Source organism: Artibeus jamaicensis, unplaced genomic scaffold, assembly GCF_021234435.1.
Source record: "Artibeus jamaicensis isolate MK-2021 breed Jamaican fruit bat unplaced genomic scaffold, CSHL_Jam_final contig_777, whole genome shotgun sequence".
In the NCBI taxonomy this organism is placed as follows: domain Eukaryota; kingdom Metazoa; phylum Chordata; class Mammalia; order Chiroptera; family Phyllostomidae; genus Artibeus; species Artibeus jamaicensis.
In genome coordinates, this window is record NW_026521966.1 from 692,280 (window position 1) to 713,191 (window position 20,912).

Genomic DNA, 20,912 nt, shown 5'->3' on the forward strand with positions numbered 1-20,912 from the left:
TCCACTGAGCCACATCACCCAGGGTGTTTTACAGATTAAAAAAAAACCAAAACTTAAAATTACTGGTTAATGAATATCAGGGAGGACAATTTTTCTTTCCCCTTTGATTTTTTATTTGCTTTTTCCGATATACAACACATCTGCGTGCTTACAGGAAAGTTACTAATTATATTCTTCATGACTTTTTAAGAAGTATAGCATTCATAGGAAAAATACAGACATACCAGAACTCACATCTGTGTGACCACAGATGTTAAGATCAAGTAATAGAACATTAGTCAGTACCCCAGAAAGCCTGCCTTCATTTGCCCCTCTACTTACCACTCCTTCCCCAGAGGTAACCACTGTCGTAACTTCTAATACCATTAGATTAGTTTTGTCTGTTATTTTTTAAATTTTAACAAATAAATCATATAATTTGTATCCTTTTGTGCCTGTTTCCTCCATTCAGCATGTGAGATTTTTTACTCGAGGTGCATATAGCAGTATGTTCATTTTCTTTATTGCATAGTTTTATCATTGTATGGATATATCACAATTTATATATCACAGTGAGCATTTGAGTTGTTTCCAGTTCTGGGATATTATGAATAATGCTACTTTGAATTCTGTATAGGGCTTGTTGCGCATGTTTCTGGTGCGAATAAGCCCAGGAGTGAAATGTCTGGGTCAAAATGGTTCAAAGTGTGTGTCAACTGTAGTAGATATTAATGCCACAGATTTTACAATGTGGTTGTCTGGATTTATATTCCCACCAGCAATGTATGGTAAGAATTTCTGTGAGTCCACATTTTTGACAAACTTCATTTTGTTATTTTAATTATAGCCATTCTGGTGGATGTATAATGGTATTTCACTGTGGCTTAGTTCGCATTTTTCTGATGACCATTGAGGTTATTCAGCATCTTTCGTGTTAATTGGCTATTGGGATATCATTTAGTGTGTGTGCGAGATTCTTTGTCAAGTCCTATGCTCATTTTTTCTTTTTGTGTTGTGTTTAAAAAACTTTTTCCCAGTTCTTTGTTTTTCTGATTTGTTTAGAGTTTCATACACATGTACACACACACACACACAAGATCTTATTGGTGCCTTTCAGTGATTTGTGTTGCAGATGTCTTCTGTCCAGTATCTTGTTTTCATTATTTTAATGGTGGCTTTTTGATGAACAGTGGCTCTTAAGTTTAACGTGGTTAAATTTACTGATCTTTTCTTTATGATTAGTGACTGTTGGCTTGGTTTTTATAAAAAGATTTACTTATTTATATTTAGAGAGAGGGGAAGGGAGGGAGAAAGACAGGGAAACATCGATGTGTGAGAGATACATGTGATGTGAGAGATACATGTATTGGTTGCCTCCCACATGTGCCCTCATTGGGAATTGAACTGGCGACCTTTCGGCTCAGAGGCTAGCACTCAGTCCACATAGGCCAGGGCTTGACTCAGTTTTTAAAATAATGGTTTCTTACATTGGAATTAAGAGCATATTTTTATATACTTTGTAGAAAATTTACTGCTATATCTGCTCATTTTTATATATAAAATCTACCTAGAAAGGACTTTTATGTATCTGCTGTAGATAAGGGTAAGCTTTTATGTATTGTTTTTGTATGGATATCCAGTTCCTATGCAATTTAGTGAAAACGTCACTTTATTTGTGCTGTTCTGCAAAGCCACCTTTGTCATGTATCAAGTGAATGTATGAGTTTGTGTGTTTTTATTTTCAGAACTCTGTTCCATTAGATTGGTCTGTTTGTCTATTTTTGTGCCAAATTCTATACTGTAATTTATAGTAAAATCTTTATTTTGTTCTATTGTATAGTTTTTATTTTCCTGCTGAGAACTGTGTTTTCATTCATTTCAGAAGTATTTAACTTTACCTCATGCAGCATAGTTACAATAACTACTTCAAAGTTTTTGATAATTTCAACCGAGGCCATCATAAGGTTCGTATTTGTTGATTTTCTTTCCTCTTGAGAATTGATCACATTTTCTCGATTCTTTCCATGTCAGCTACTTTTTAGCTTTTATCCTGGTAATCGTGAGTGTATTACTGCAAAATTTTGGTGTTTATCTCATTAGGTTTAGTTCCCAAGTTCTGTCTTGCCTTCCCTGATGGTAGTTCTAATGTCAGTTCATTTTAAAAAGCCTTTGTGATGCTGGTTTGGATCTATCTGTTCATGTATATATAGTTCAGGGTAAGTGTAGTGCTTGAGATGGTTTACAAGGTCTGTTCAGAAAGTATCCAGCCTTGTAATATGAAAAATAGAGACATTTATTGAAGAAGATACAAGAAACATTGTATATAGGACAGTGACGCCTCAGTCCCCTTCAAAGTAGGAACCTTGGGACCTCACATAGTTCTCCCAGCGTCTCTTTTCAGTGTGTTCAAAACACTGCAAAATCCTTTGTTGGAATAGCCATCAGCTGCCCCATTGTATTTTCCTGAATCTCATAGGTCTGAAATCTCTTCCCTTTCAAAGGTGATTTCAGTTTTGGGAAAAGCCAGAAGTCACAGGGTGCTAAATCTGGGCTATAGTGGGGCTGAGTCACCTGGGTAATTTGATGTGTCACCAAAAAACTCTGCATGAGATGTGATGCATGACTGGGCACATTCTGGTGATGAAGCTGCCTATCCAGTTGCCCATAGCTGAGATCATTTTCATCATATTGCATCTCTCAACTGATGACGAACATTGAGGTATTACTCGTTATTAATTATATGGCCTGGATTGCTTCTCAGCCTTTTGGCTAAGATCAAATAGTATCTGTTCTTACCAGTTTAATTATATGGCCTGGAGAGGCATACTTGAGATGGACAACACCTTCCCAAGCAAAAAACAAAATGAAAATGGTTTTGATCTTGCTGTATTTTGCCACGCCTTCAGGCGAACCAGGTAACTTCCATATGATGACTGGGCCTTCGTTTCCAGATCATAGACATAGACCCAAAATTCATCTCTGGTTATGACTTTCTAGAGGAAACCTGGTCTATTGGTAGCAGTTTGAATCAAGTCATTAGAAACTACAGCACAATGTTCCTTCTGCTCTGGTAGCAGAAGCCATGGAATAAATTTTGCTGTGACATGTTCCATGCCAAAATCCTGCATCAACACCTTGGACATAGTACTTTTTGGAATCCCCATCAGCTTCTAGTTCTCACGCTGTCAGTTGCTGATCTTTGTTCATTGCAGCCCATACACATTCAACATTCTCAGGTGTTCTGCTTGTTGCAGGCCTTCTGGAATGTGGATCACTGTCAACAGATTCTCAACCATCTTTGAAACATTTGTGCCGCACTTTTATTTGTGCTGTACTCATTGCATCATTCCTGAAAGGCTTTTGAATTATCTGAATTGTTTCTGCGGAGGAGTTTTCAAGCTTAATGCAACAAGTGACCCTTTGATTCACAGGCTTGTGCTCAATCCACTGAGCCATGCCAGCCAGGGCTCCCCTGGCTATTTTAAAGACTTTTTAAAAAAACTTGTTTTTGGCAGTTTTACTGTGGTGTATTTTTCTTTGGGTGTGTATTTCTCCTGTTTGGGGTTCATGGTTTCTTGAATCTCTGAGTTGTCTTATGTCATAACGTTAGCCATTATAGAATATCTTTAGCCATTATAGCTCCTCAAAAAAACCTTTTTCTTGAGGTATCCATACATTAAAGTGCATAAACCTTAAGTATATAATTAGATGAATTTTAACATGTGAAAACTATTACCAGGGTAATCATTACCTGGATCAAGATATGCACATTTCAGAAACACTCATGTTCTTTCCTAATAAATAAATATCCTACCTGCATGTACATAGAGGTAGCTACTATTTTGACTTCTAATAGCATTATGTTGTTCTTGAACATCGTATAAATATAATCATAGTTTCTGGCCTTTTTTGCATGTGGTCTGTTTTTTTTAATACTTTTTTATTCTTCAATTGCAGTTGACATATAGTAGTTTCAGGTGTGCAATGTTGTAATTAGACATTCAATTTACAAAGTGATCACCCTGCAAAGTATGGTACCCATATGACACCATACATAGTTATTACATTACAATTGACTATGTTTCCTATGCTGTATTCTATATACCTGTTACTGTTTTTTAACTGGCACTTTGCACATCTAAATCCTTTCCTTTTTCACCCATCCCCCTGCCTCCCATTTGGTAACCATCTGATGTCCTCTGTATCCGTGAGTTTGTTTCTTTTTTATTTATTCATGTATTTTGTTTGGTAGTTTCCACATAGAAATGAAATCATTTTATATTTGCCTTTCTCTGTCTGACTTGTTCCACCTAGCAAAATAGTCTTCTAGGTCCATCCATGCTGTTGCAAATGGCAAGATTTCATTCTTTTTTTATGTAATAAAAACGTAGTATTCCATTTTATGTAGGTACTATATCTTTCTTAATTGGCTAATTGATGGATACTTAGGTTGCTTCCATATCTTAGTTATCATAATAATGCTGGCCCTGGCTCGTGTGACTCAGTTGATTGAGTGCTGGCCTGAGAACCAAAGGGTTGCTGATTTGATTCCCAGTCAGGGCACATGCTTCGGTTGCGGGCCAGGTCCCCAGTAGGGGTGCATGAGAGGCAATCACACATTGATGTTTCTGTCCCTCTCTTTCTCCCTCCCCTTCCTCTCTCTCTAAAAATAAATAAATAAAATATTTAAAGTTAAAAAAAATAATGCTGCAGTGTACAAAGAAATGCATGTGTTTTTTTGAATTAGTGTTTTGAATTTCTTTGATAAATGGCCTGGAGTGGAATTGCTGGGTTCTTCTTTGTTTCTTCTTATAGCCTTTGTTTTTAAAGTCTTTTTTTTTTGTCTGATAGAAGTATTGCTACCCCATCTTTTTCTTTTTTGTTTCCATTTGCATGAAATATTTTTCTATCCCTTTACTTTCAGTCTGTGTGTGTCTTTTGATCTGAAGTGGGTTTCTTGTAGGCAGCATATGTATTGGTCTTATTTTCTTTTCCATTCAGCCACCCTGTGCCTTTTGATTGTAGTATTTAATCCACTTACATTTAAAGTAATTATGGATAGGTATATAGTTATGCAGTTATTGCAATTTTGTTATTCATATTTTTTATCTTTTTTCTTCCTGCTTTTCTTAAAGAAGTCTTTTTAACATTTCTTGTAATACTGTTTGGTCATGATAAACTCCTTTAGTTTTTCTAGTCTGGGAAGTTCTTTATGTGTCCTTTGATACTAAATTATAGCCTTGATGGTAGAGTAATCTTGGTTTTATGTCCTTGCTTTCATCACTTTGAATATTTCCTGCCAATCCCTTCTGGCCTGCAAAGTTTCTTTTGAGACGTCAGCTGACAGTCTTTTTTTAAAAAGGGTAGTGAGGGAGGAGGTGGAGAGAGACAGACAAGACAGACAAACACATTGATTTGTTAATTTGCTTATTTATGCATTCATTGGTTCATTCTTGTATGTGTCCTGACCACAAACTCACAACCTTGGTGTATCAGGACGATGTTGTAATCAACTAAGCTACCTGGCCAGGGCTCAGCTGACAGTCTTAAGAGACCTCTAAGTAAATAACTACTTTCTCTTGCTGATTTTAGGGTTCTCTCTTTGTCTTTAACCTTTGCCATTTTAATTATTATGTGTCTTGGGGTCGGCTTCATTGAGCCATCTTTTGGGGGACTCTGCACCTCCTGATTTGTATGTCTGTTTTCTTCACCAGGTTAGGGAAGTTTTCTGTCATTATTTTTTCAAATAGGTTTTTAGTTCCTTCCTCTCTCTCTTCTCATTCTGGTACCCCTGTGATGTGAATTTTGGTACGTTTGATTTTGCGCCCAGAGGCCCTTTAAACTATCTTCTCTTTTTGTATCTTTTTTTCTTTTTGCTGTTCCATTTGCTTGTTTTCCATTACCATGTTTTCCAAATCACTGATTTGATCCTCTCCTTCACCCAATTTACTGTCGATTTCCTCTAACGTATTCTTCATTGTAGTTATCGCATTTTTAATTTCTGACTTGTCCTTTTATGTATTCTGTCTCCATTTTTTTGTAATATTTTATTTATTTATCTTTAGAGGGGAAGGGAGGGAGAGAAATATTAATGTATTGTTGCCTCCCATGCGTCCCCTGCTGGGAACTGGCCTGCAACCCAGGCATGTGCCTTGACTGGGAATCAAACCAGTGACCCTTTGGTTTGCAGGCCCGCGCTCAATCCACTGAGCTATGCCAGCCAGGGCTTCTTGTCTCCATTTTTGTTGAAGTTTTCAGTGAGTTCATCTACTCTTCCTGTAAATTCATTGAGGATCATTGTAACCAGGTCTTTGAACTCTGCATCTAGTAGATTGTCTCAATTTTGTTTAATTCTTTTTCTGGAATTTTGTTCTGTTCTTTCATTTGGGACATGTTCTTTGTCTCTTCAACTTTGTGGCCTTCCTGTGTTTGTTTCTGTGTACTACATAGATCTGCTATGTTTCCTGGTCTTGGTTGAGTGGCCTTATGTAGTAGGTGTCCTGTGGGGCTCAATGACACAGTCCCCCTGGTCACCTGAGTTGGTAGCTCTACATGTGTCTCGTGTGGGTTGTATGTGCCCTCCTGGTCTAGTTGAGCCTTGATTGCTGTGCCATGTACATGGGAGAGATTGACCCTCAGACTTCGAGGACTGGCCATGACTGTAGCAGAGGAGCTGTTGTTCAGGGTCTGACCCTGTGGAGCAGGATTTGCTTTAACAGGGTTCTGGTGTGTGCCAAGTCCACCCATTTGTGGAGATGGCTGGATGGTGCTCTGGTAGGATCTGAAGCTGGCTGTGGGGTGTGTTTCTTCTCAGGCCTCATGGGAGGGGCTCTGGTGCAAAAAGCAAGGTCAGCTGCTGCTTGTGTCCAGCTCAGGGTTACCTACTATGGGCTACAAAGTGATCTGTGACAGTTACCACTTGTTGGTGGGCTTGGAGATGCTTGGGAGATGCTAAGCTAGGAACTATGGCTGGCTGCCACTAGTGTCCAGCTAGGAGTCACTTAGAAGGAGGTATGGGGCATGCTAAAGCCAGCACCTGCTTGTTTGGGATTTGTGAACCTTTGAAAGACTTTAGTAATGTCTGCAGCACAGGCCAAGACAGGCCATTTGTATGGGAAAACCTCTGGAAGCAGCTTGGCTGGGACTCAGGTTGTATGGAGTGAGGTCTCAGGGAATCATCAGGGTGGGGCTAACAGTGTTAGCCAGGTTTATGGAGACTCGAGACCAACAGGGTGTGTTGGGGGTGGAGGTGCTCAAAAAAGGAACAAAATGGCCATGAGAATACCCTTTCTGGCATGTACCCTAAAGCCAGACCATTGAGTTCCTCACTGTATTTCCCTGGCACTTTTTAAGGAGCTGTCCCAGCACTGGAACTCAGAAAGAGTGAGTCTGTCAGGGAGTAAATCTGAGCACAATCCCTTTAAGAGGAACATCTGATACTCTGGCAGCCCTTTCTCTCAGCCACAGTCCCTGCTGCTTTCCACAACAGGAAGTTTTGGGGATTTATATTCCCAGACCTGGAATCCTGGGACGGGGAGCCCAGTGTCAGGCTGGGACCCCTCTCTCATCAAAGAGGGGGACCTCTGCTGCCAGGATTTCCCTCCTATTTCTCAATCATGGGTGTGGTGTGCCTCTACTCCTCCTACCAGTCTTGAAGTGTTTTTTTTCTGTATATCCTTAGTTACAGGGTTTCAGTTTATCTAATCTATAAGTGGTTCTCCATGATGGTCATTCTGTAGTTTAGTCATAATTTTGATATGGAAGTGGGAGAAGGCAAGCCCATGTATAGCTACTCCACCATTTTGATTGGAAGTCTCATTTCTGGTCTGTTTGATCATTTTATCTGTGAGATTCGTCCATGTTTTCCTGTGCGTTAGTAGGTACACTTTAATGCTTTGTATATTGTATTTGATATATATGATACCATGATTTCTTTATCTCTTCTACAGTTGAGGGATACTTGACTTGTTTCTGGGTTTGGGCTATTGTGAGTGAATAATACATTTCCTAAGTAGATATTATATGTCTCTTGTGGGACATGTGGATTAATTTCTCTTGAGTATATCTGAGTGAAGTCAGTGTTTTTTTAAAAAAATATTTTATTTATTTATTTTTAGAGAGGGGGAATGGAAAGAGAGGAGAGAAACATCAATGTGTGGTTGTATCTTGTGTGCCCCCTACTGGAGACCTGGCCCACAACCCAGGCTTGTACCCTGACTGGGAATTGAACCAGTGACCCTTTGGTTCATAGGCCTGCACTCAATCCACTGAGTTGCACCAGCCAGGGCAGATCACAGAGTTTTTGCATAGGTTTATTTGCAGAGCACGATATTTCATTGGTTATTATTATTTAAATATTTACGTGTGTTCAACCTTCACATTGCATCTTTATGACTCTTTTTACCTTTACTTTGTATTTTCTATTTTTTATCTTTATTTCCTTCAGATCTGTGTTCTAGTTCACTCATTTTCTCTTTAATTGGGTCTAATCTGTTGAAACCCATTGAATTTTTAATTTTTTTTGTTATATCTATTTGGTAATTTTTCATTGTTTTCAGTTCTCTGAAAATTTTCTTTTAAATCTCCTAACAGATCAAATATATTTCATTTTATACTTTTTAAAAAGATTTTATTTATTTTTAGAGAGAAAAGGAGGGAGAAAGAGAGAGAAACAGCAGTGTGTGGTTGCCTCTCATGCGCCCCCTGCAGGACCTGGCCTGCAGCCCAGGCATGTGCCCTTACTGGGAATTGAACCAGTGATCCTTTGGTTTACAGGCCATCACTCAGTGTGGCCCCACTAAGCCACACCAGCCAGCACTGATCATATATATTTGAAAGTCTGCCTCTAATAGTTCACATATCTGAATTCATTGTAGATCTCCACTATCTGTTTTTTATTATTTCCTTCTGTTTTTATCATATCATTCTCTTGTGCATTTTTATTTGAATGCCAGATATTGTATGTGAAAAATTGTTGAAATATTATAAAGGCATTTTCCTTATATGAGGCAGGCAACTAGTGGTACTGGCAGTCCTGGATCACCTTAACTCAGTTACAGAAATTGCGATTAGAGGAACTTGTGAAGGTTGTATTTTTGTCATTTCCTTTATTACCTTTAGAAGTGACCCTTTGGGGACACAATCTAAAGCACAGAGTTTGTCCTGGCTGGGTGGCTCAGTTGATTAGAACCTGTCCCATACACCAAAGGGTTGCAGGTTCAATCCCTTATCAGAGCACGTACCTAAGTCATGAGATTGGTCCCAGGTTGGGGTGTGTGCAGAAAGCAACCAGTCAATGCTTCTTTTTCACATCTATATTTCTGTCTCTCCCCCATCCCTTTAAGAATCAACAAGACATTTCCTTGAGTCAGGATAAAAAAAAAATAAATGCAGAGTTTTTACCAGGAGTCCCTTTGCATAGTGGATCCTGGATTCTTAACTTTTACCACCCTATCTTATGGCTCTTGCTTTGCTCAGCCTCTCAGTCTCACATCTGTTTCTTTGGGAGCTGGCACATTCTTCTAGAGAAGAGCTGTTCCAGATGCTGCACTCATCACTCCCAAGTGTCCTCATTCTGGTCCTGGGCCTTGTCATTCTTTTTGCTTTGTTCTCCAGGGCCTTCAAGTAGGTGTCTTTAATATTTTGGTCTCGTTTTCCTAATTCTCAATAGAAAAGTTGGTACATGTTATCCAAATAACTACTGCTGCAAGCAGAATTCTCTTTTTTGTAATATATTTTATTGATTATGCTATTACAGTTGTCCCCTTCCCCCCACTTTTTTCCCCTCTGCCCTGCATACTCCTTCCTACCCACATTCCTCCCCTTTAGTTCATGTCCATGGGTCATACATAGAAGTTTTTTTTTATTTTTTAAATTTATTTTTTTATTGATTATGCCATTACAGTTGTTTTATTCCCCCCTTCATTCCCCTCCACCCTACCCTCCGTCCCCACCATTACCCCCCCTTTAGTTTATGACCATGTGTCTCAAGTTCTTTAGATTCTATATTTCCCATACTATTCTTGCCCCCTCATCTATTTTCTATCTACTGTCTATGCTACTTATTTTCTGTACCTTCTCCCCCCTTCTCCTCCTCCCACTCCCCTGTTGCTAACCCTCCTTGAGATCTTCATTTCTATGTTTCCACTCCTGATCTAGCTGTCCTTTTAGTTTGCTTTTGTTTTAGGTGTGGTTGTTAATAACTGTGAGTTTGCTGTCCTTTCACTGTTCATCTTTTTTAACTTCTTTTTCTTAGGTAAGTTCCTTTAACATTTCATATAATAAGGGCTTGGTGATGATGAACTTCTTGAATTTGGTCTTATCTGAGAAGCACTTTATCTGTCCTTCCATTCTAAATGAAAGCTTTGCTGGATAGAGCAATCTTGGATGTAGGTCTTTAGATTTCATGATTTGGAATACTCTCTTTCCAGCCCCTTCTTGCCTGTAAGGTCTCTTTTGAGAAATCCACTGACAGTCTGATGGGCACTCCTTTGTAGGTGACTGTCCCCTTATCTCTTGCTGCTTCTAGGATTCTCTCCTTCATTTTAATCTTGGCTAATGTAATTATGATGTGCCTTGGTGTGTTTCTTCTTGGGTCCAACTTCTTTGGGACTCTCTGAGTTTCCTGGATTTCCTGGAAGTCTATTTTCTTTGCCAGATTGGGGAAATTCTCCTTTATTATTTGTTCAAATAAGTTTTCCACCGGTGGCTGTTTCTTTCCCCCTTCTGGTACCCCTATAATTCGGATGTTGGAGCGTTTAAAGATGTCCTGGAGGTTCCTAAGACTCTCCTCATTTTTTTGAATTCTTGCTTCTTCACTCTTTTCTCTTTGGCCATTATTTGCTTTCTTCTGGTCCATTCCATTGATTTGAGTCCCAGTTTCCTTTTCATCGCTATTGGTTTCCTGTGCAATTCCATTCATTTCAATTAGTTTCGCCTTCATATGTTTCTCTAATTTGTGGCTATAATCAACCAGTTCTGTGAGGATCCTGATGACCAGTGTTTTAAACTGTGCGTCTGAGAGTTTTGCTATTTCTTCATCGCTTAGATTTATGGGCTCTGGGGCTTTGAGATCTTCTCGAGCCATTTTTGGTCTGTTCGCGCCCATTAAGTATGAGGAGTGGAGCCTTGGACTCCCAGCTGGCTGGGTTGTGATGCTGTATGTGGGGGCGTGGTCAGAGCAGGGAAATGGCGATCTCCACTGCTGTTTCACACCGCTGGGTGAGGAGCAGAGCCTTAGGTTGTTCACCAGGGCCGGGCCACTCAGAGTCTCTGGGTTATGACCCTGTATGTGGAGGTGGGGTCAGAGCGGGGAAATGGCAGCGCCCTCCGCTACCGCTAGCAGAGGGGACCCGCTGGGTTCTGGTCCAGTTGCCCACTCCCTCGCTTGTCTATCCGCGCACGAATGCGCGACCACAGTCAACCTGCAGCCCAGCTCCCTCTCTGTTCCCCGCAGTCGCTGGGTCTCTCACTAGGTCCAACCCTGTGCCTGGATTCCTCGCACCTGAGTCTGTCTGACCGAGTTTTCCTGTGCTACCCCGCTCTGCCAGCTGCTGGCTTCTCCCCTCTTACCGGTCAGGCTGAAGAATTTGTTGTTAACAGACTTCCGAAAAGTTCAATTTTCTGTGTTCTGGCTGTGTTTTCTGTTGCTAATATTTAGTTGTCTCCAAACTTGGTTGTGTGAGAAAGCATGGTGTCTCCACCTATGCCTCCATCTTGGCGGAAGTCCTCGCATAGAAGTTCTTTGGCTTCTACATTTCCCATACTATTCTTACCCCTTTGCCCCATTTAGTTTCTCCCTACCATCTATGCTACCTATTCTCTGTACCTTTTCTTCCTCTCTCCCCCTCCTACTCCCCTGCTGGTAACCCTTCATATGATCTCCATTTCTGTGGTTCTGTTCCTTTTCTAGTTGTTTGCTTAGTTTTTGTTTTTGTTTTAGGTGTGGTTGGAAATAATTGTGAGTTTGCTGTCATTTTACTGTACGTTTTTATCTTGTTTTTCTTAGATAAGTCCCTTTAACATTTCATATAATAAGGGCTTGGTGATGATCAACTCCTTTAACTTGGCCTTATATGAGAAGCACTTTCTCTGCCTTTCCATTTTAAATGAAAGTTTTGCTGGATAGAGTAATCGGGGATGTAGGTCCTTGCCTTTCATGACTTGAAATACTTCTTTCTAGCCCCTTCTTGCCTGTAAGGTCTCTTTTGAGAAATCAGCTGACAATCTGATGGGAACTCCTTTGTAGGTTACTATATCCTTTTGTCTTGCTGCTTTTAAGATTCTTTCCTTCATTTTAATCTTGGCTAATGTAATGATGATGTGCCTTGGTGTGTTCCTCCTTGGGTCAAACTTCTTTGGGACTCTCTGAGTTTCCTGGACTTCCTGGAAGTCTATTTCCTTTGCCAGATTGGGGAAGTTCTCCTTTATTATTTGTTCAAATAAGTTTTCCACTGGTGGCTGTTTCTTTCCCCCTTCTGGTACCCCTATAATTCGGATGTTGGAGCGTTTAAAGATGTCCTGGAGGTTCCTAAGCCTCTCCTCATTTTTTTGAATTCTTGTTTCTTCATTCTATTCTGGTTGAATGTTTATTTCTTTCTTCTCCTCCAAAGTGTTGATTTGAGTCCCAATTTTGCTTCTTGTCACTGTTGGTTCCCTGTATATTTTCCTTTATTTCACTTAGCATAGCCTTCATTTTTTCATCTAATTTGTGATCAAATTCAGCCAATTCTGTGGGCATCCTGATTACCAGTGTTTTGAACTGTGCATCTGGTAGGTTGGCTATCTCTTTATCATTTAGTTGTATTTTTTTTTGAGCTTTAATCTGTTCTTTTATTTGGGTCTTTATTATTATTTTTTTATTTGTCTTGGTATGCCTGTTACATAGTAAGGGGCGGAGCCTTAGGTATTCATCAGGCCATGGCAAACTCATGTTGCTGTGTTGTGATGCTGTATGTGGGGGAGGGGTCCAAGAGGGCGCAATGCTGGTTGCTCTGCTCTCTGCCGGATTTTAGTCACTTCCCCCACTGCCCACAATTAAATTGGGCCCTTCTGGTGCTGATTCCTGTGTGGGTGGGCTTGTGTACGTTCTGTGACCCTGTAGGTCTCTCCAGTGAACTCTCCTGTTAGGCTGGGAGTTTCTCCTGCTGCCGCCTCAATCCCCACAGGTGTTTTTTAGTCAGAGGCTTTTAGTCTTTATTTCCTTGTGCTGGCACCCTGTGTTGTGTGGTCTGTCTCACTCCCCCATTGTTCCTTCTGGTTTATCTGTATCCTGTAGGTGAATGTAGGACACCCAGTCCACAATCGGCTGCCTCTCTGGGTCTGCTAGCCGCTGCTTTGTGGAGAGTCCTCTCTGCCCCACTGCCCATCTCCTCCCCTCCTCCCAGTCTAGATGAATGTTTCTTCTTTAACTCCTTGGTTGATGGACTTTCATACAGTTTAATTTTCTGTCAGTTCTGATGGTTTATTGTTTTTAAATTTGTTGTTGTCCTTCTTTTGGTTGTGGGAGGAGGCACAGTATATCTATCTATGTCTCCACCTTGGCGGAAAGTGGAAGCAGAATTCTGACAATAATTTTTAAGTTCCTGAACAAGTTTATTTTGATTTATTTTATAATTCACATGAGTCATCAACTTTCACATAAATCCTTGCTGAGGAACATTAATTCAAGGGAGTTTGGAGTTCAGTGATGCAATCATTTGTTTATTGCTGTTAGTTAACCATCTTAGACTATTTCAGCTATTCAGAAAAGACTAATTTATCCTTTAAACTGTGTGGTTTTTTGTGGACAGAGTTTTAATTTTTATTAATTTTTTAGCTCCTTTAAGGTTAATATTTCATAACTAAGTCACGTGGATTAATTAATATCTGTGTCTAGAGACTGCTGTTTGCTTCTGTGTGACAGCATGCTTTTCTGGGGACTTGAGTACTGCCTTGTGTCATCTGAAAGCCTGAGGCTTTGTACATAGCAGATGCATACACATCTGTTGAATGAGTGGGTTACAGTGAACTAATACAACATAATTCTTTAAGCAGAGATGGGAGGGTTAGTTTCAGAATAACTAGTTTATTAACTGTTACTTTCTGCGTATGCATTGTTTTTTTAAGATCTCTGCCCTTGTTCTAAGAGCCCAGGCATCTGAGATTTTACTTGAAGAGTTACAACAGGGCTTTTCCCAAGCAAAGAGGGATGTTCAGGAACAGATGGTAAGTTAACATTTAAAGAAACATTAACTATGTTAAATATTGTCCTTTTTGTTGTATCTTGAAATTTTCTTTGATATGAGTTCTAGGCCAAAGTGGTTATTGTTATGTTCTCCAGGGCCTATAGAACATCAGTAATAGACAAGAGTATGTAGACATTATTATGTAAAGACATTATTTCTTTCTTTAAACCCCCAATATTCTAATTTTTTACTTATTTATTTTTCTGATTTGGGAAACCTAAAGAGAATAAACTCTGGATCACCATTTAACTTTGAGTTCTAAATACTAAAAATTGAAATCTCTCAAAGCCCTAGCAGTCACAGCTTATGAGCAGTCATGCTTTTCCTGGAGAGCAAATTTGCTTAAAATAGCCTCATAATTGCACATGAGATATAATGAAAATGCACCATACTGCCTTGGTACTGGGGAACTTAGAGAAGGCCATTAATTTTGAGTTAGGTGGGGGTAGAGAGCTTCTTGAAGAAGAGCCGGCTAGAACCTTTGCAAAACAGTTGTCCAGATTTGGGCCTCCTCAGTAGTTTGACTGCAGTTGCCTTATTACTCTTTTTTTCTCAAAGTTGAGACCTTGCATCTGATGGCCCTTTGTAAGTTAGAGCATAGTTGGCTCTGCTGGGATGATCCTACAGAGTTGCTTCTTATACAGCTCTTTCAGGGATGACCAAAAAAAAGCCTTGGGTTGTATGGTAGTGGTTTGTTTTTGGTTGGCATTGGTGAGTATCTGAAAGACCCTTTGAGCTGATTCCTCAATACTAGCCTTGGCCTGTGGGGAAGCATCTCATCCTAATCATTGACCATAGAGAATTTCATGATTTTTCATTAATTAGACAATATAAAATAAAAATCGTTGATCTGAAAACCACTGTTAAATGCTGACAAAGATTCAGTGCTAGCCTTCTTACATTCTTCTGTCCCCTCTTATCTTTTCCTTACCATTTTTTTTAAACCCATTGCTTTTGCCAACATTTTACAAAGTTGATTTTTCTAAAAATGAATACGTTGTAGGTGACATTGAAGAATTACTTAAATTAAGGTTGAGTACCTTATAGTTTTGTTGAAATGGCCTTTGAAATTTTATATGTTGAGAAAGAAAAACTCAACTTCTTTTTGTTCCTTTTTTATTGAATTTATTGGGGTGACATTGGTTAATAACATTATATAGGTTTCAGGTGTACAATGCCCCATCTGTGTATTGTATTGTGTGTTTACTACCCTAAATCAAGTCTTCTTTCATCATTATTTAATCCCATATACCCTCTTTTACCTTCCCCGGGCCCCTTTCCCTCTAGTAATCAACATACTGAGAAACTTAATTTCTTTTGCTGCTTCGGAGAATAGTAGCTATGGTAGTATTGGGATCTTAATATTTTCCGCTAACTTTTTATTTTGAAAAATTTCAAACTTAAAGAGAGGTTTAAGGAATGAACACTCATAAAATCATTTAGATTTAGCAGTTGTTAATATGTTGCCACATTTTTTCATACTTGCAGTTTCTCATTCTCTTTCATATAAATGTATGTATAGGGTGAGGTAAAAGCAGGTTTACAGTTCATATGGAAAGTAATATAACAATAAATAGTAATACAAGAATAAGTTCTGTTTCATGTACTGTTTCATGTTTCATACCTGTAAACCTACTTTTGCCCCCACCCTGTATATTTTTCAGAACAATTTGGAATTAAGTTGTAGACATCATATACTTCTAAATATTTCAGTATGTGTTTCCTAACTATAAGAAATACTGTTCTGCATAAGTGTTATACTATTATTATATTATAACAGTTATATTATTATTACAGTTGACCCTTGTGCCACAGTGTAGGGGTTAGGGATGCTGACCCCACCACATATAACTTTCAACTCTCCCAAAACATAACTGCTGATAGCTTAGTGTTAACTGAAAGCCTTACCAGTAACATAAACAGTTGATTAACTTATATTTTGTATGTTATATGTATTATATACTGTATTCTTAAGTTAGAAAAAATGTTATTAAGAAGATCATAAGGAAGAGGAGATACACTTACAGTACTCTGTGTATTTATTGAAAAAATCTGCATGTAAATGGACCCGTGCAGTTCAAACCTGTGTTGTTCGGTATAACATAATCCCCAAAAGTTTTGGATTGTTTTTTAGTGATAGTTTCAGTTTTTTCAATTGAGGAAGCAGTCAGGCATCATGTGTTGTATTTTTGTTGTTAGGTCACTTTAGTCTCCTTTGATTTAGAACAGTAGCCAGTTTTTTTTTTTAAATTTTTAATTGTATGACATTAATGTTTTTTTAAGAGTCCAGAGCAATCGCCATATAGAATACATTTGTCTGATTATTTCTGCACGATTAGATTCAGATTAGACATTTTGGTAAGAATACTATATAGATGAAATTATTCAGTGGGAAATTTATAACATCAAGATGCATCTAATGGGTGGTTCCATTATTGGCAGTGTTAAATTTGATCACTTGGTGAAGGTGGAGACAAAATAATTTCATCAATTCCTACCACAGCAAACCGACCATGTGAAGTTCAACATTTCTTTGTACTTCTTTTTGCCCCTAGAGTGAACCCCTGGTGAGGGTTTTTGGTCTGGGTCCTGTGAGTTAACTTGAGTTTTCTCTTTGTGCTTATGCTATTGATTTGATAATGTGGTTAGCTCCATTTGTTTCTTATTTGTATTACATTTTTGGATTTTTTTCTTTTTTAATTAATTTTTTGAACATGCAGTATGGTTCATAAATCCAAACTGAAAAATGTATAATCAGAAGTTTCACTTCCATTCCCTCTTTCTTTCACCCTGTTATCATCCACTCCCATCCATGATCATTTAAATTTATTTTTTACCTTTCTGTTTTTTGTCTTTACAAGCAAATATATACATATTATCCTTTCCCTTCCTTCATATCTGAAAGGTAGTGGGATGCCAATATTTTGTTGTAAATGGGTTGAAAGTGAGCATAAAGCACAACTGATTGTCATTTAAAGATATATAAGAGCTGGTAGAATTAACTAAAGTTTATGCATGACCCTGCCTGCTGGCTGGCAGCCGATTTGTCCTTTAGGACACCTTATTGTGATCACCTTCTCTGGGAAATGTTCTTCCCTAGTTGGGTACCCTGTGTCCTTTTACCACTGCTCTACCCACTCTGTCACAGCACTTGTAGAACAGTTGGTAATTTTTGGTTTATTTATCTTTCCCTCACTGTACCATGAGTTTCTGCAGGGCAGTCGGTCTTTTATCCTCCATGGGCATCAAAACACCTAGCAGAGAGTAGTAGCTACTAAATAAGTATTGGATGAATGAGTAATCTAAATTTATGTATATATAAAACAGTGGAAGTTAAATGCTTTTGTAGAATTTTATTTTATATTCAGATTAGTTAGAATAACTTTTATGTTGACATAAATTCATGTGAGGTACTGGAAATTGTTTTATACATCAACAAGCAGAAGTAGGAGCATGTCCCAATTTAAGAATGAGCTTCTCGGAGTTTTTAGAAAAAAAAAAAAAGAATGAGCTTCTCAAGCGTCTTACATTTCCTAAATATTTATCCTCTTTATGATATCTAATTTTGGGGGTTCTTAGGCTATTGACAATAATCCTGAGGTTGAACACAGGTACACATAATGAAGAATGAAAACTCTGCTTTTTGTTTTTCCCTGCTTCCTGTTGAATGCATTCTGTCAGGAATTGGGAGTTGTCTGGGAGCGTGTGCTCTATTTGTTGTAAGTCTTGTGTCAGACACCTTCTTCATCTACCTAGAGATACTGTTTCTTTTATAGTTCAGGGAGATAGTAGAAGAAATTCATTACTTTCAGGCTTTTGGTAGAAGCAGGAGAAGCAGCTCAGATAATTTGCTTCATCGCTGTCCACCTCAATATATGTAAAGGCTGCAAGTCAAAAAACCTCTGAGCTGCTAGTTGCAATTCTTACAGAGCTTTCTGTATCCTCTATTCTCAGCCTTCATCTGGTTTGGCCTTGTGTTTCTCTGGTATAGCTATCAGCAGATAGGATTTAACTTTCTGGCTGTGATTAGTATCTGTTTCTATTTTAGGCAGTGCTGATGCAGTCACGGGAACAGGTTTCAGAAGAGCTGATGAGGTTACAAAAAGATAATGACAGTCTTCAGGGAAAGCATAGCTTGCATGTGTCATTACAGCAAGCAGAAGACTTCATTCTCCCAGACGCTATAGAGGTAACTTATTTTCGACATGATCAAAAGTGTAAACAAGTACATTTTCTGAAATGGCTATACATTCTTTTTTTTTTTTAAGCAGGCTTTATTGAGATACAATTAACATAACAAGTAATTCACTCATTTAAAATGTATAGTTCTGTGGTTTTTAGTGTACTCTCAGATATGTGGCCATCACCGCAGTCAATTTAGAACATTTCATCACCTCAAAAAGGTACTCCTTACCCTTTATTTCTTTACCCCAGAGGCTTAAGCAATTGCTAATCTACTTAGTGTTTGTAGGTGGCTGTGTACTGGACACATGAATGGAATCATACAATCTGTAGTCTTTTTGTGACTGGGTTTTATCACATAGCATACTGTTTTCAAGGTTCATTCATGTTGTAGCATGTATCAGTCCTTCATTTCTTTTTATGGCTGAATATTTTGTTACCATTCGTCTGTTGATGGACGTTTGGGTTGCTTCCACTTTGGGACTGTCACGAATAACGTTGCTGAAACATGCATATGTGGGCTTTCACGCAGACATGTATTTCATTTTTCTTGGGGAATAAACCTAAGAGTAGGATTGCTGGGTCATGTAAGAACTCAGTGTTTAGTTTTTTGAGGATTTCTTCACATCCTTACCAACACTTGTCTCACTTTTTGATTATAGCCATCCTAGTGAGTGTGAAGTGGTATCATTGTGGTTTTGATTTGCGTTTTCCTAATGTCTGATTGAGCATCTTTTCGTGTGTTTATTGGCCCTTTGTATATCTTCCTTGGAGAAATATCTATTCATATCCTTTGCTCATTTAAAAATTTTTATTGAGCCCTGGCTGGTGTAGCTCAGTGGATTGAGCACGGGCCTTCGAACCAGACAATCGCGGTTCGATTCCCAGTCAGGGCACACACCGGGGTTGCAGGACGGTTCCCTGCAGGCCAGTTCCCAGCAGGGGACGCATGAAAGGCAACCATACATTGATGTTTCTCTCCCTCTCTCCTTTCCTTCCCCTCTAAAAATAAATAAATAAAATCTTTAAAAATTTTTTTTTATTGAGTTATAAGAGTTCTTTTTATATTCTCCATGTTAAGTCCATTATCAGGTAAATTACTATTTGCAGATATTTCCTCTCATTTTGTGGATTGTCTTGAGGCACAAAAGTTAAAAAAATTTTTTTTATCCTTACCCGAGGACATTTTTTTCCCCATTGCTTTTCAGAGAGAAAGGAAAGCCGGGGAGGGGAGGAAGAGGGAGAAAGAAATATCAGTTAGTTGCCTTCTGTAACATGCCCTGACTGGGGATTGAACCTGTAACCTGGGTATGTGCCCTGACCAGGAATCAAGCTTGTGACCGTTTTTGGTATATGGGACAACGCTCCAATTGAGCCAGGCTGGCCAGGGCAAAAATTTTTAATTTTGATAAATAGTCCAAGCTACCTATTTTTTGCTCCTTTTCCTAGAGCCGTCAGTGTTATATGTAAGAATCCTTTGCCATATTAAAGGTCTGTAAGTTATTCTTGCAGGACCAGATAGAGAATGCACCAGAAATTAAATGTTTGAAGAGATTACCAAGCTGGATTCTTGTAATGTTTGTTTTTCTGTTTAGCACTTAAAAGGGTATATACTGCAGTCTCCTTCCTCTGACTTCCAGTGACTTTTCAACAGTTTTAGTCACTTCCATTCTTCTGTGGTTGGGTGAGCCTGGGTTGCAAAACCAGGTTTCTTAGAGATGTTCATAACTACCTCCTAACTTTCTCCAACCTTTAGTACCATACATTTTAATATTGTTTAACATTTTAAGAAATATTACCTTAGGCTAAACCCATGTAAACACTACAGACAGTATAGGCAGAGGTGAGATTTCTTAGAGCAATTTTCAAAACAAAATAGAAAAATGTTATTCATAAAATCCTTTTGTTCTTTTATTTAAAAAATTATAATTGTTAAACATTACTTAACAATCAAACATTACAGTTTTCCCTAAGCTTATTACCTCTATACCCTCTACAATCTGGACCTCGTCCTTTTTTCTTTTTTCCTGTGTGTATGCATTAACATCACTGTTATTTTTGGTTTTTGTTTTACTCATTCACAGTGGCTCCATTGGCTGCCTACCAAGGAGCTGTTAGCTCCTTGCTTTCCCTCTTACCCCCTCCCCATCTCAGCTCAAGCACTGGTCCTCTCCTGAGAGAGCTCTTTCCTTTCTGAACTGGCTACTGATCCCATCGAGGGGGAAGTTCTGGGAACCTGTCTGTTTTTGCATACTGCTTAACACCTCTGTTAAGTTTTTCTCTTTGGCAGAAAAAATTCTCTCTTCAATGTTCTCTAGAAACTGTTTATTTCTAAATTTAAAAAAAATCCAAGAAGCCTAGAATGATATAATCAGTCTTGCCTGTAAGCCTTGATTCTTAGACCTACTTGAGCAGTAAATATTTTGAAATACTTGTAACAGTTTTTTACATTTTTCTTGCTGTTCTTTAATTTATATACATTTGCTAGTTATCTAAGAATCATGTTTTTTTGCTTTAGAGTTATTT

General features: G+C 38.6%; 1 protein-coding gene and 1 pseudogene across 1 annotated transcript in view; both read left to right on the forward strand.

The window, feature by feature from the left end:
- The window catches only part of RABEP1 (rabaptin, RAB GTPase binding effector protein 1), a 111,333-nt gene that overhangs the window by 77,293 nt on the left and 13,128 nt on the right, over positions 1-20,912 (forward strand). The window contains exons 12-13 of the mRNA XM_037144254.2: positions 14,086-14,184; positions 18,253-18,393. Coding sequence (XP_037000149.2) covers positions 14,086-14,184; positions 18,253-18,393 — 240 coding nt within the window. The remainder of the gene's footprint in view (positions 1-14,085; positions 14,185-18,252; positions 18,394-20,912) is intronic.
- On the forward strand, positions 2,729-2,950 carry LOC119048620 (uncharacterized; annotated as a pseudogene).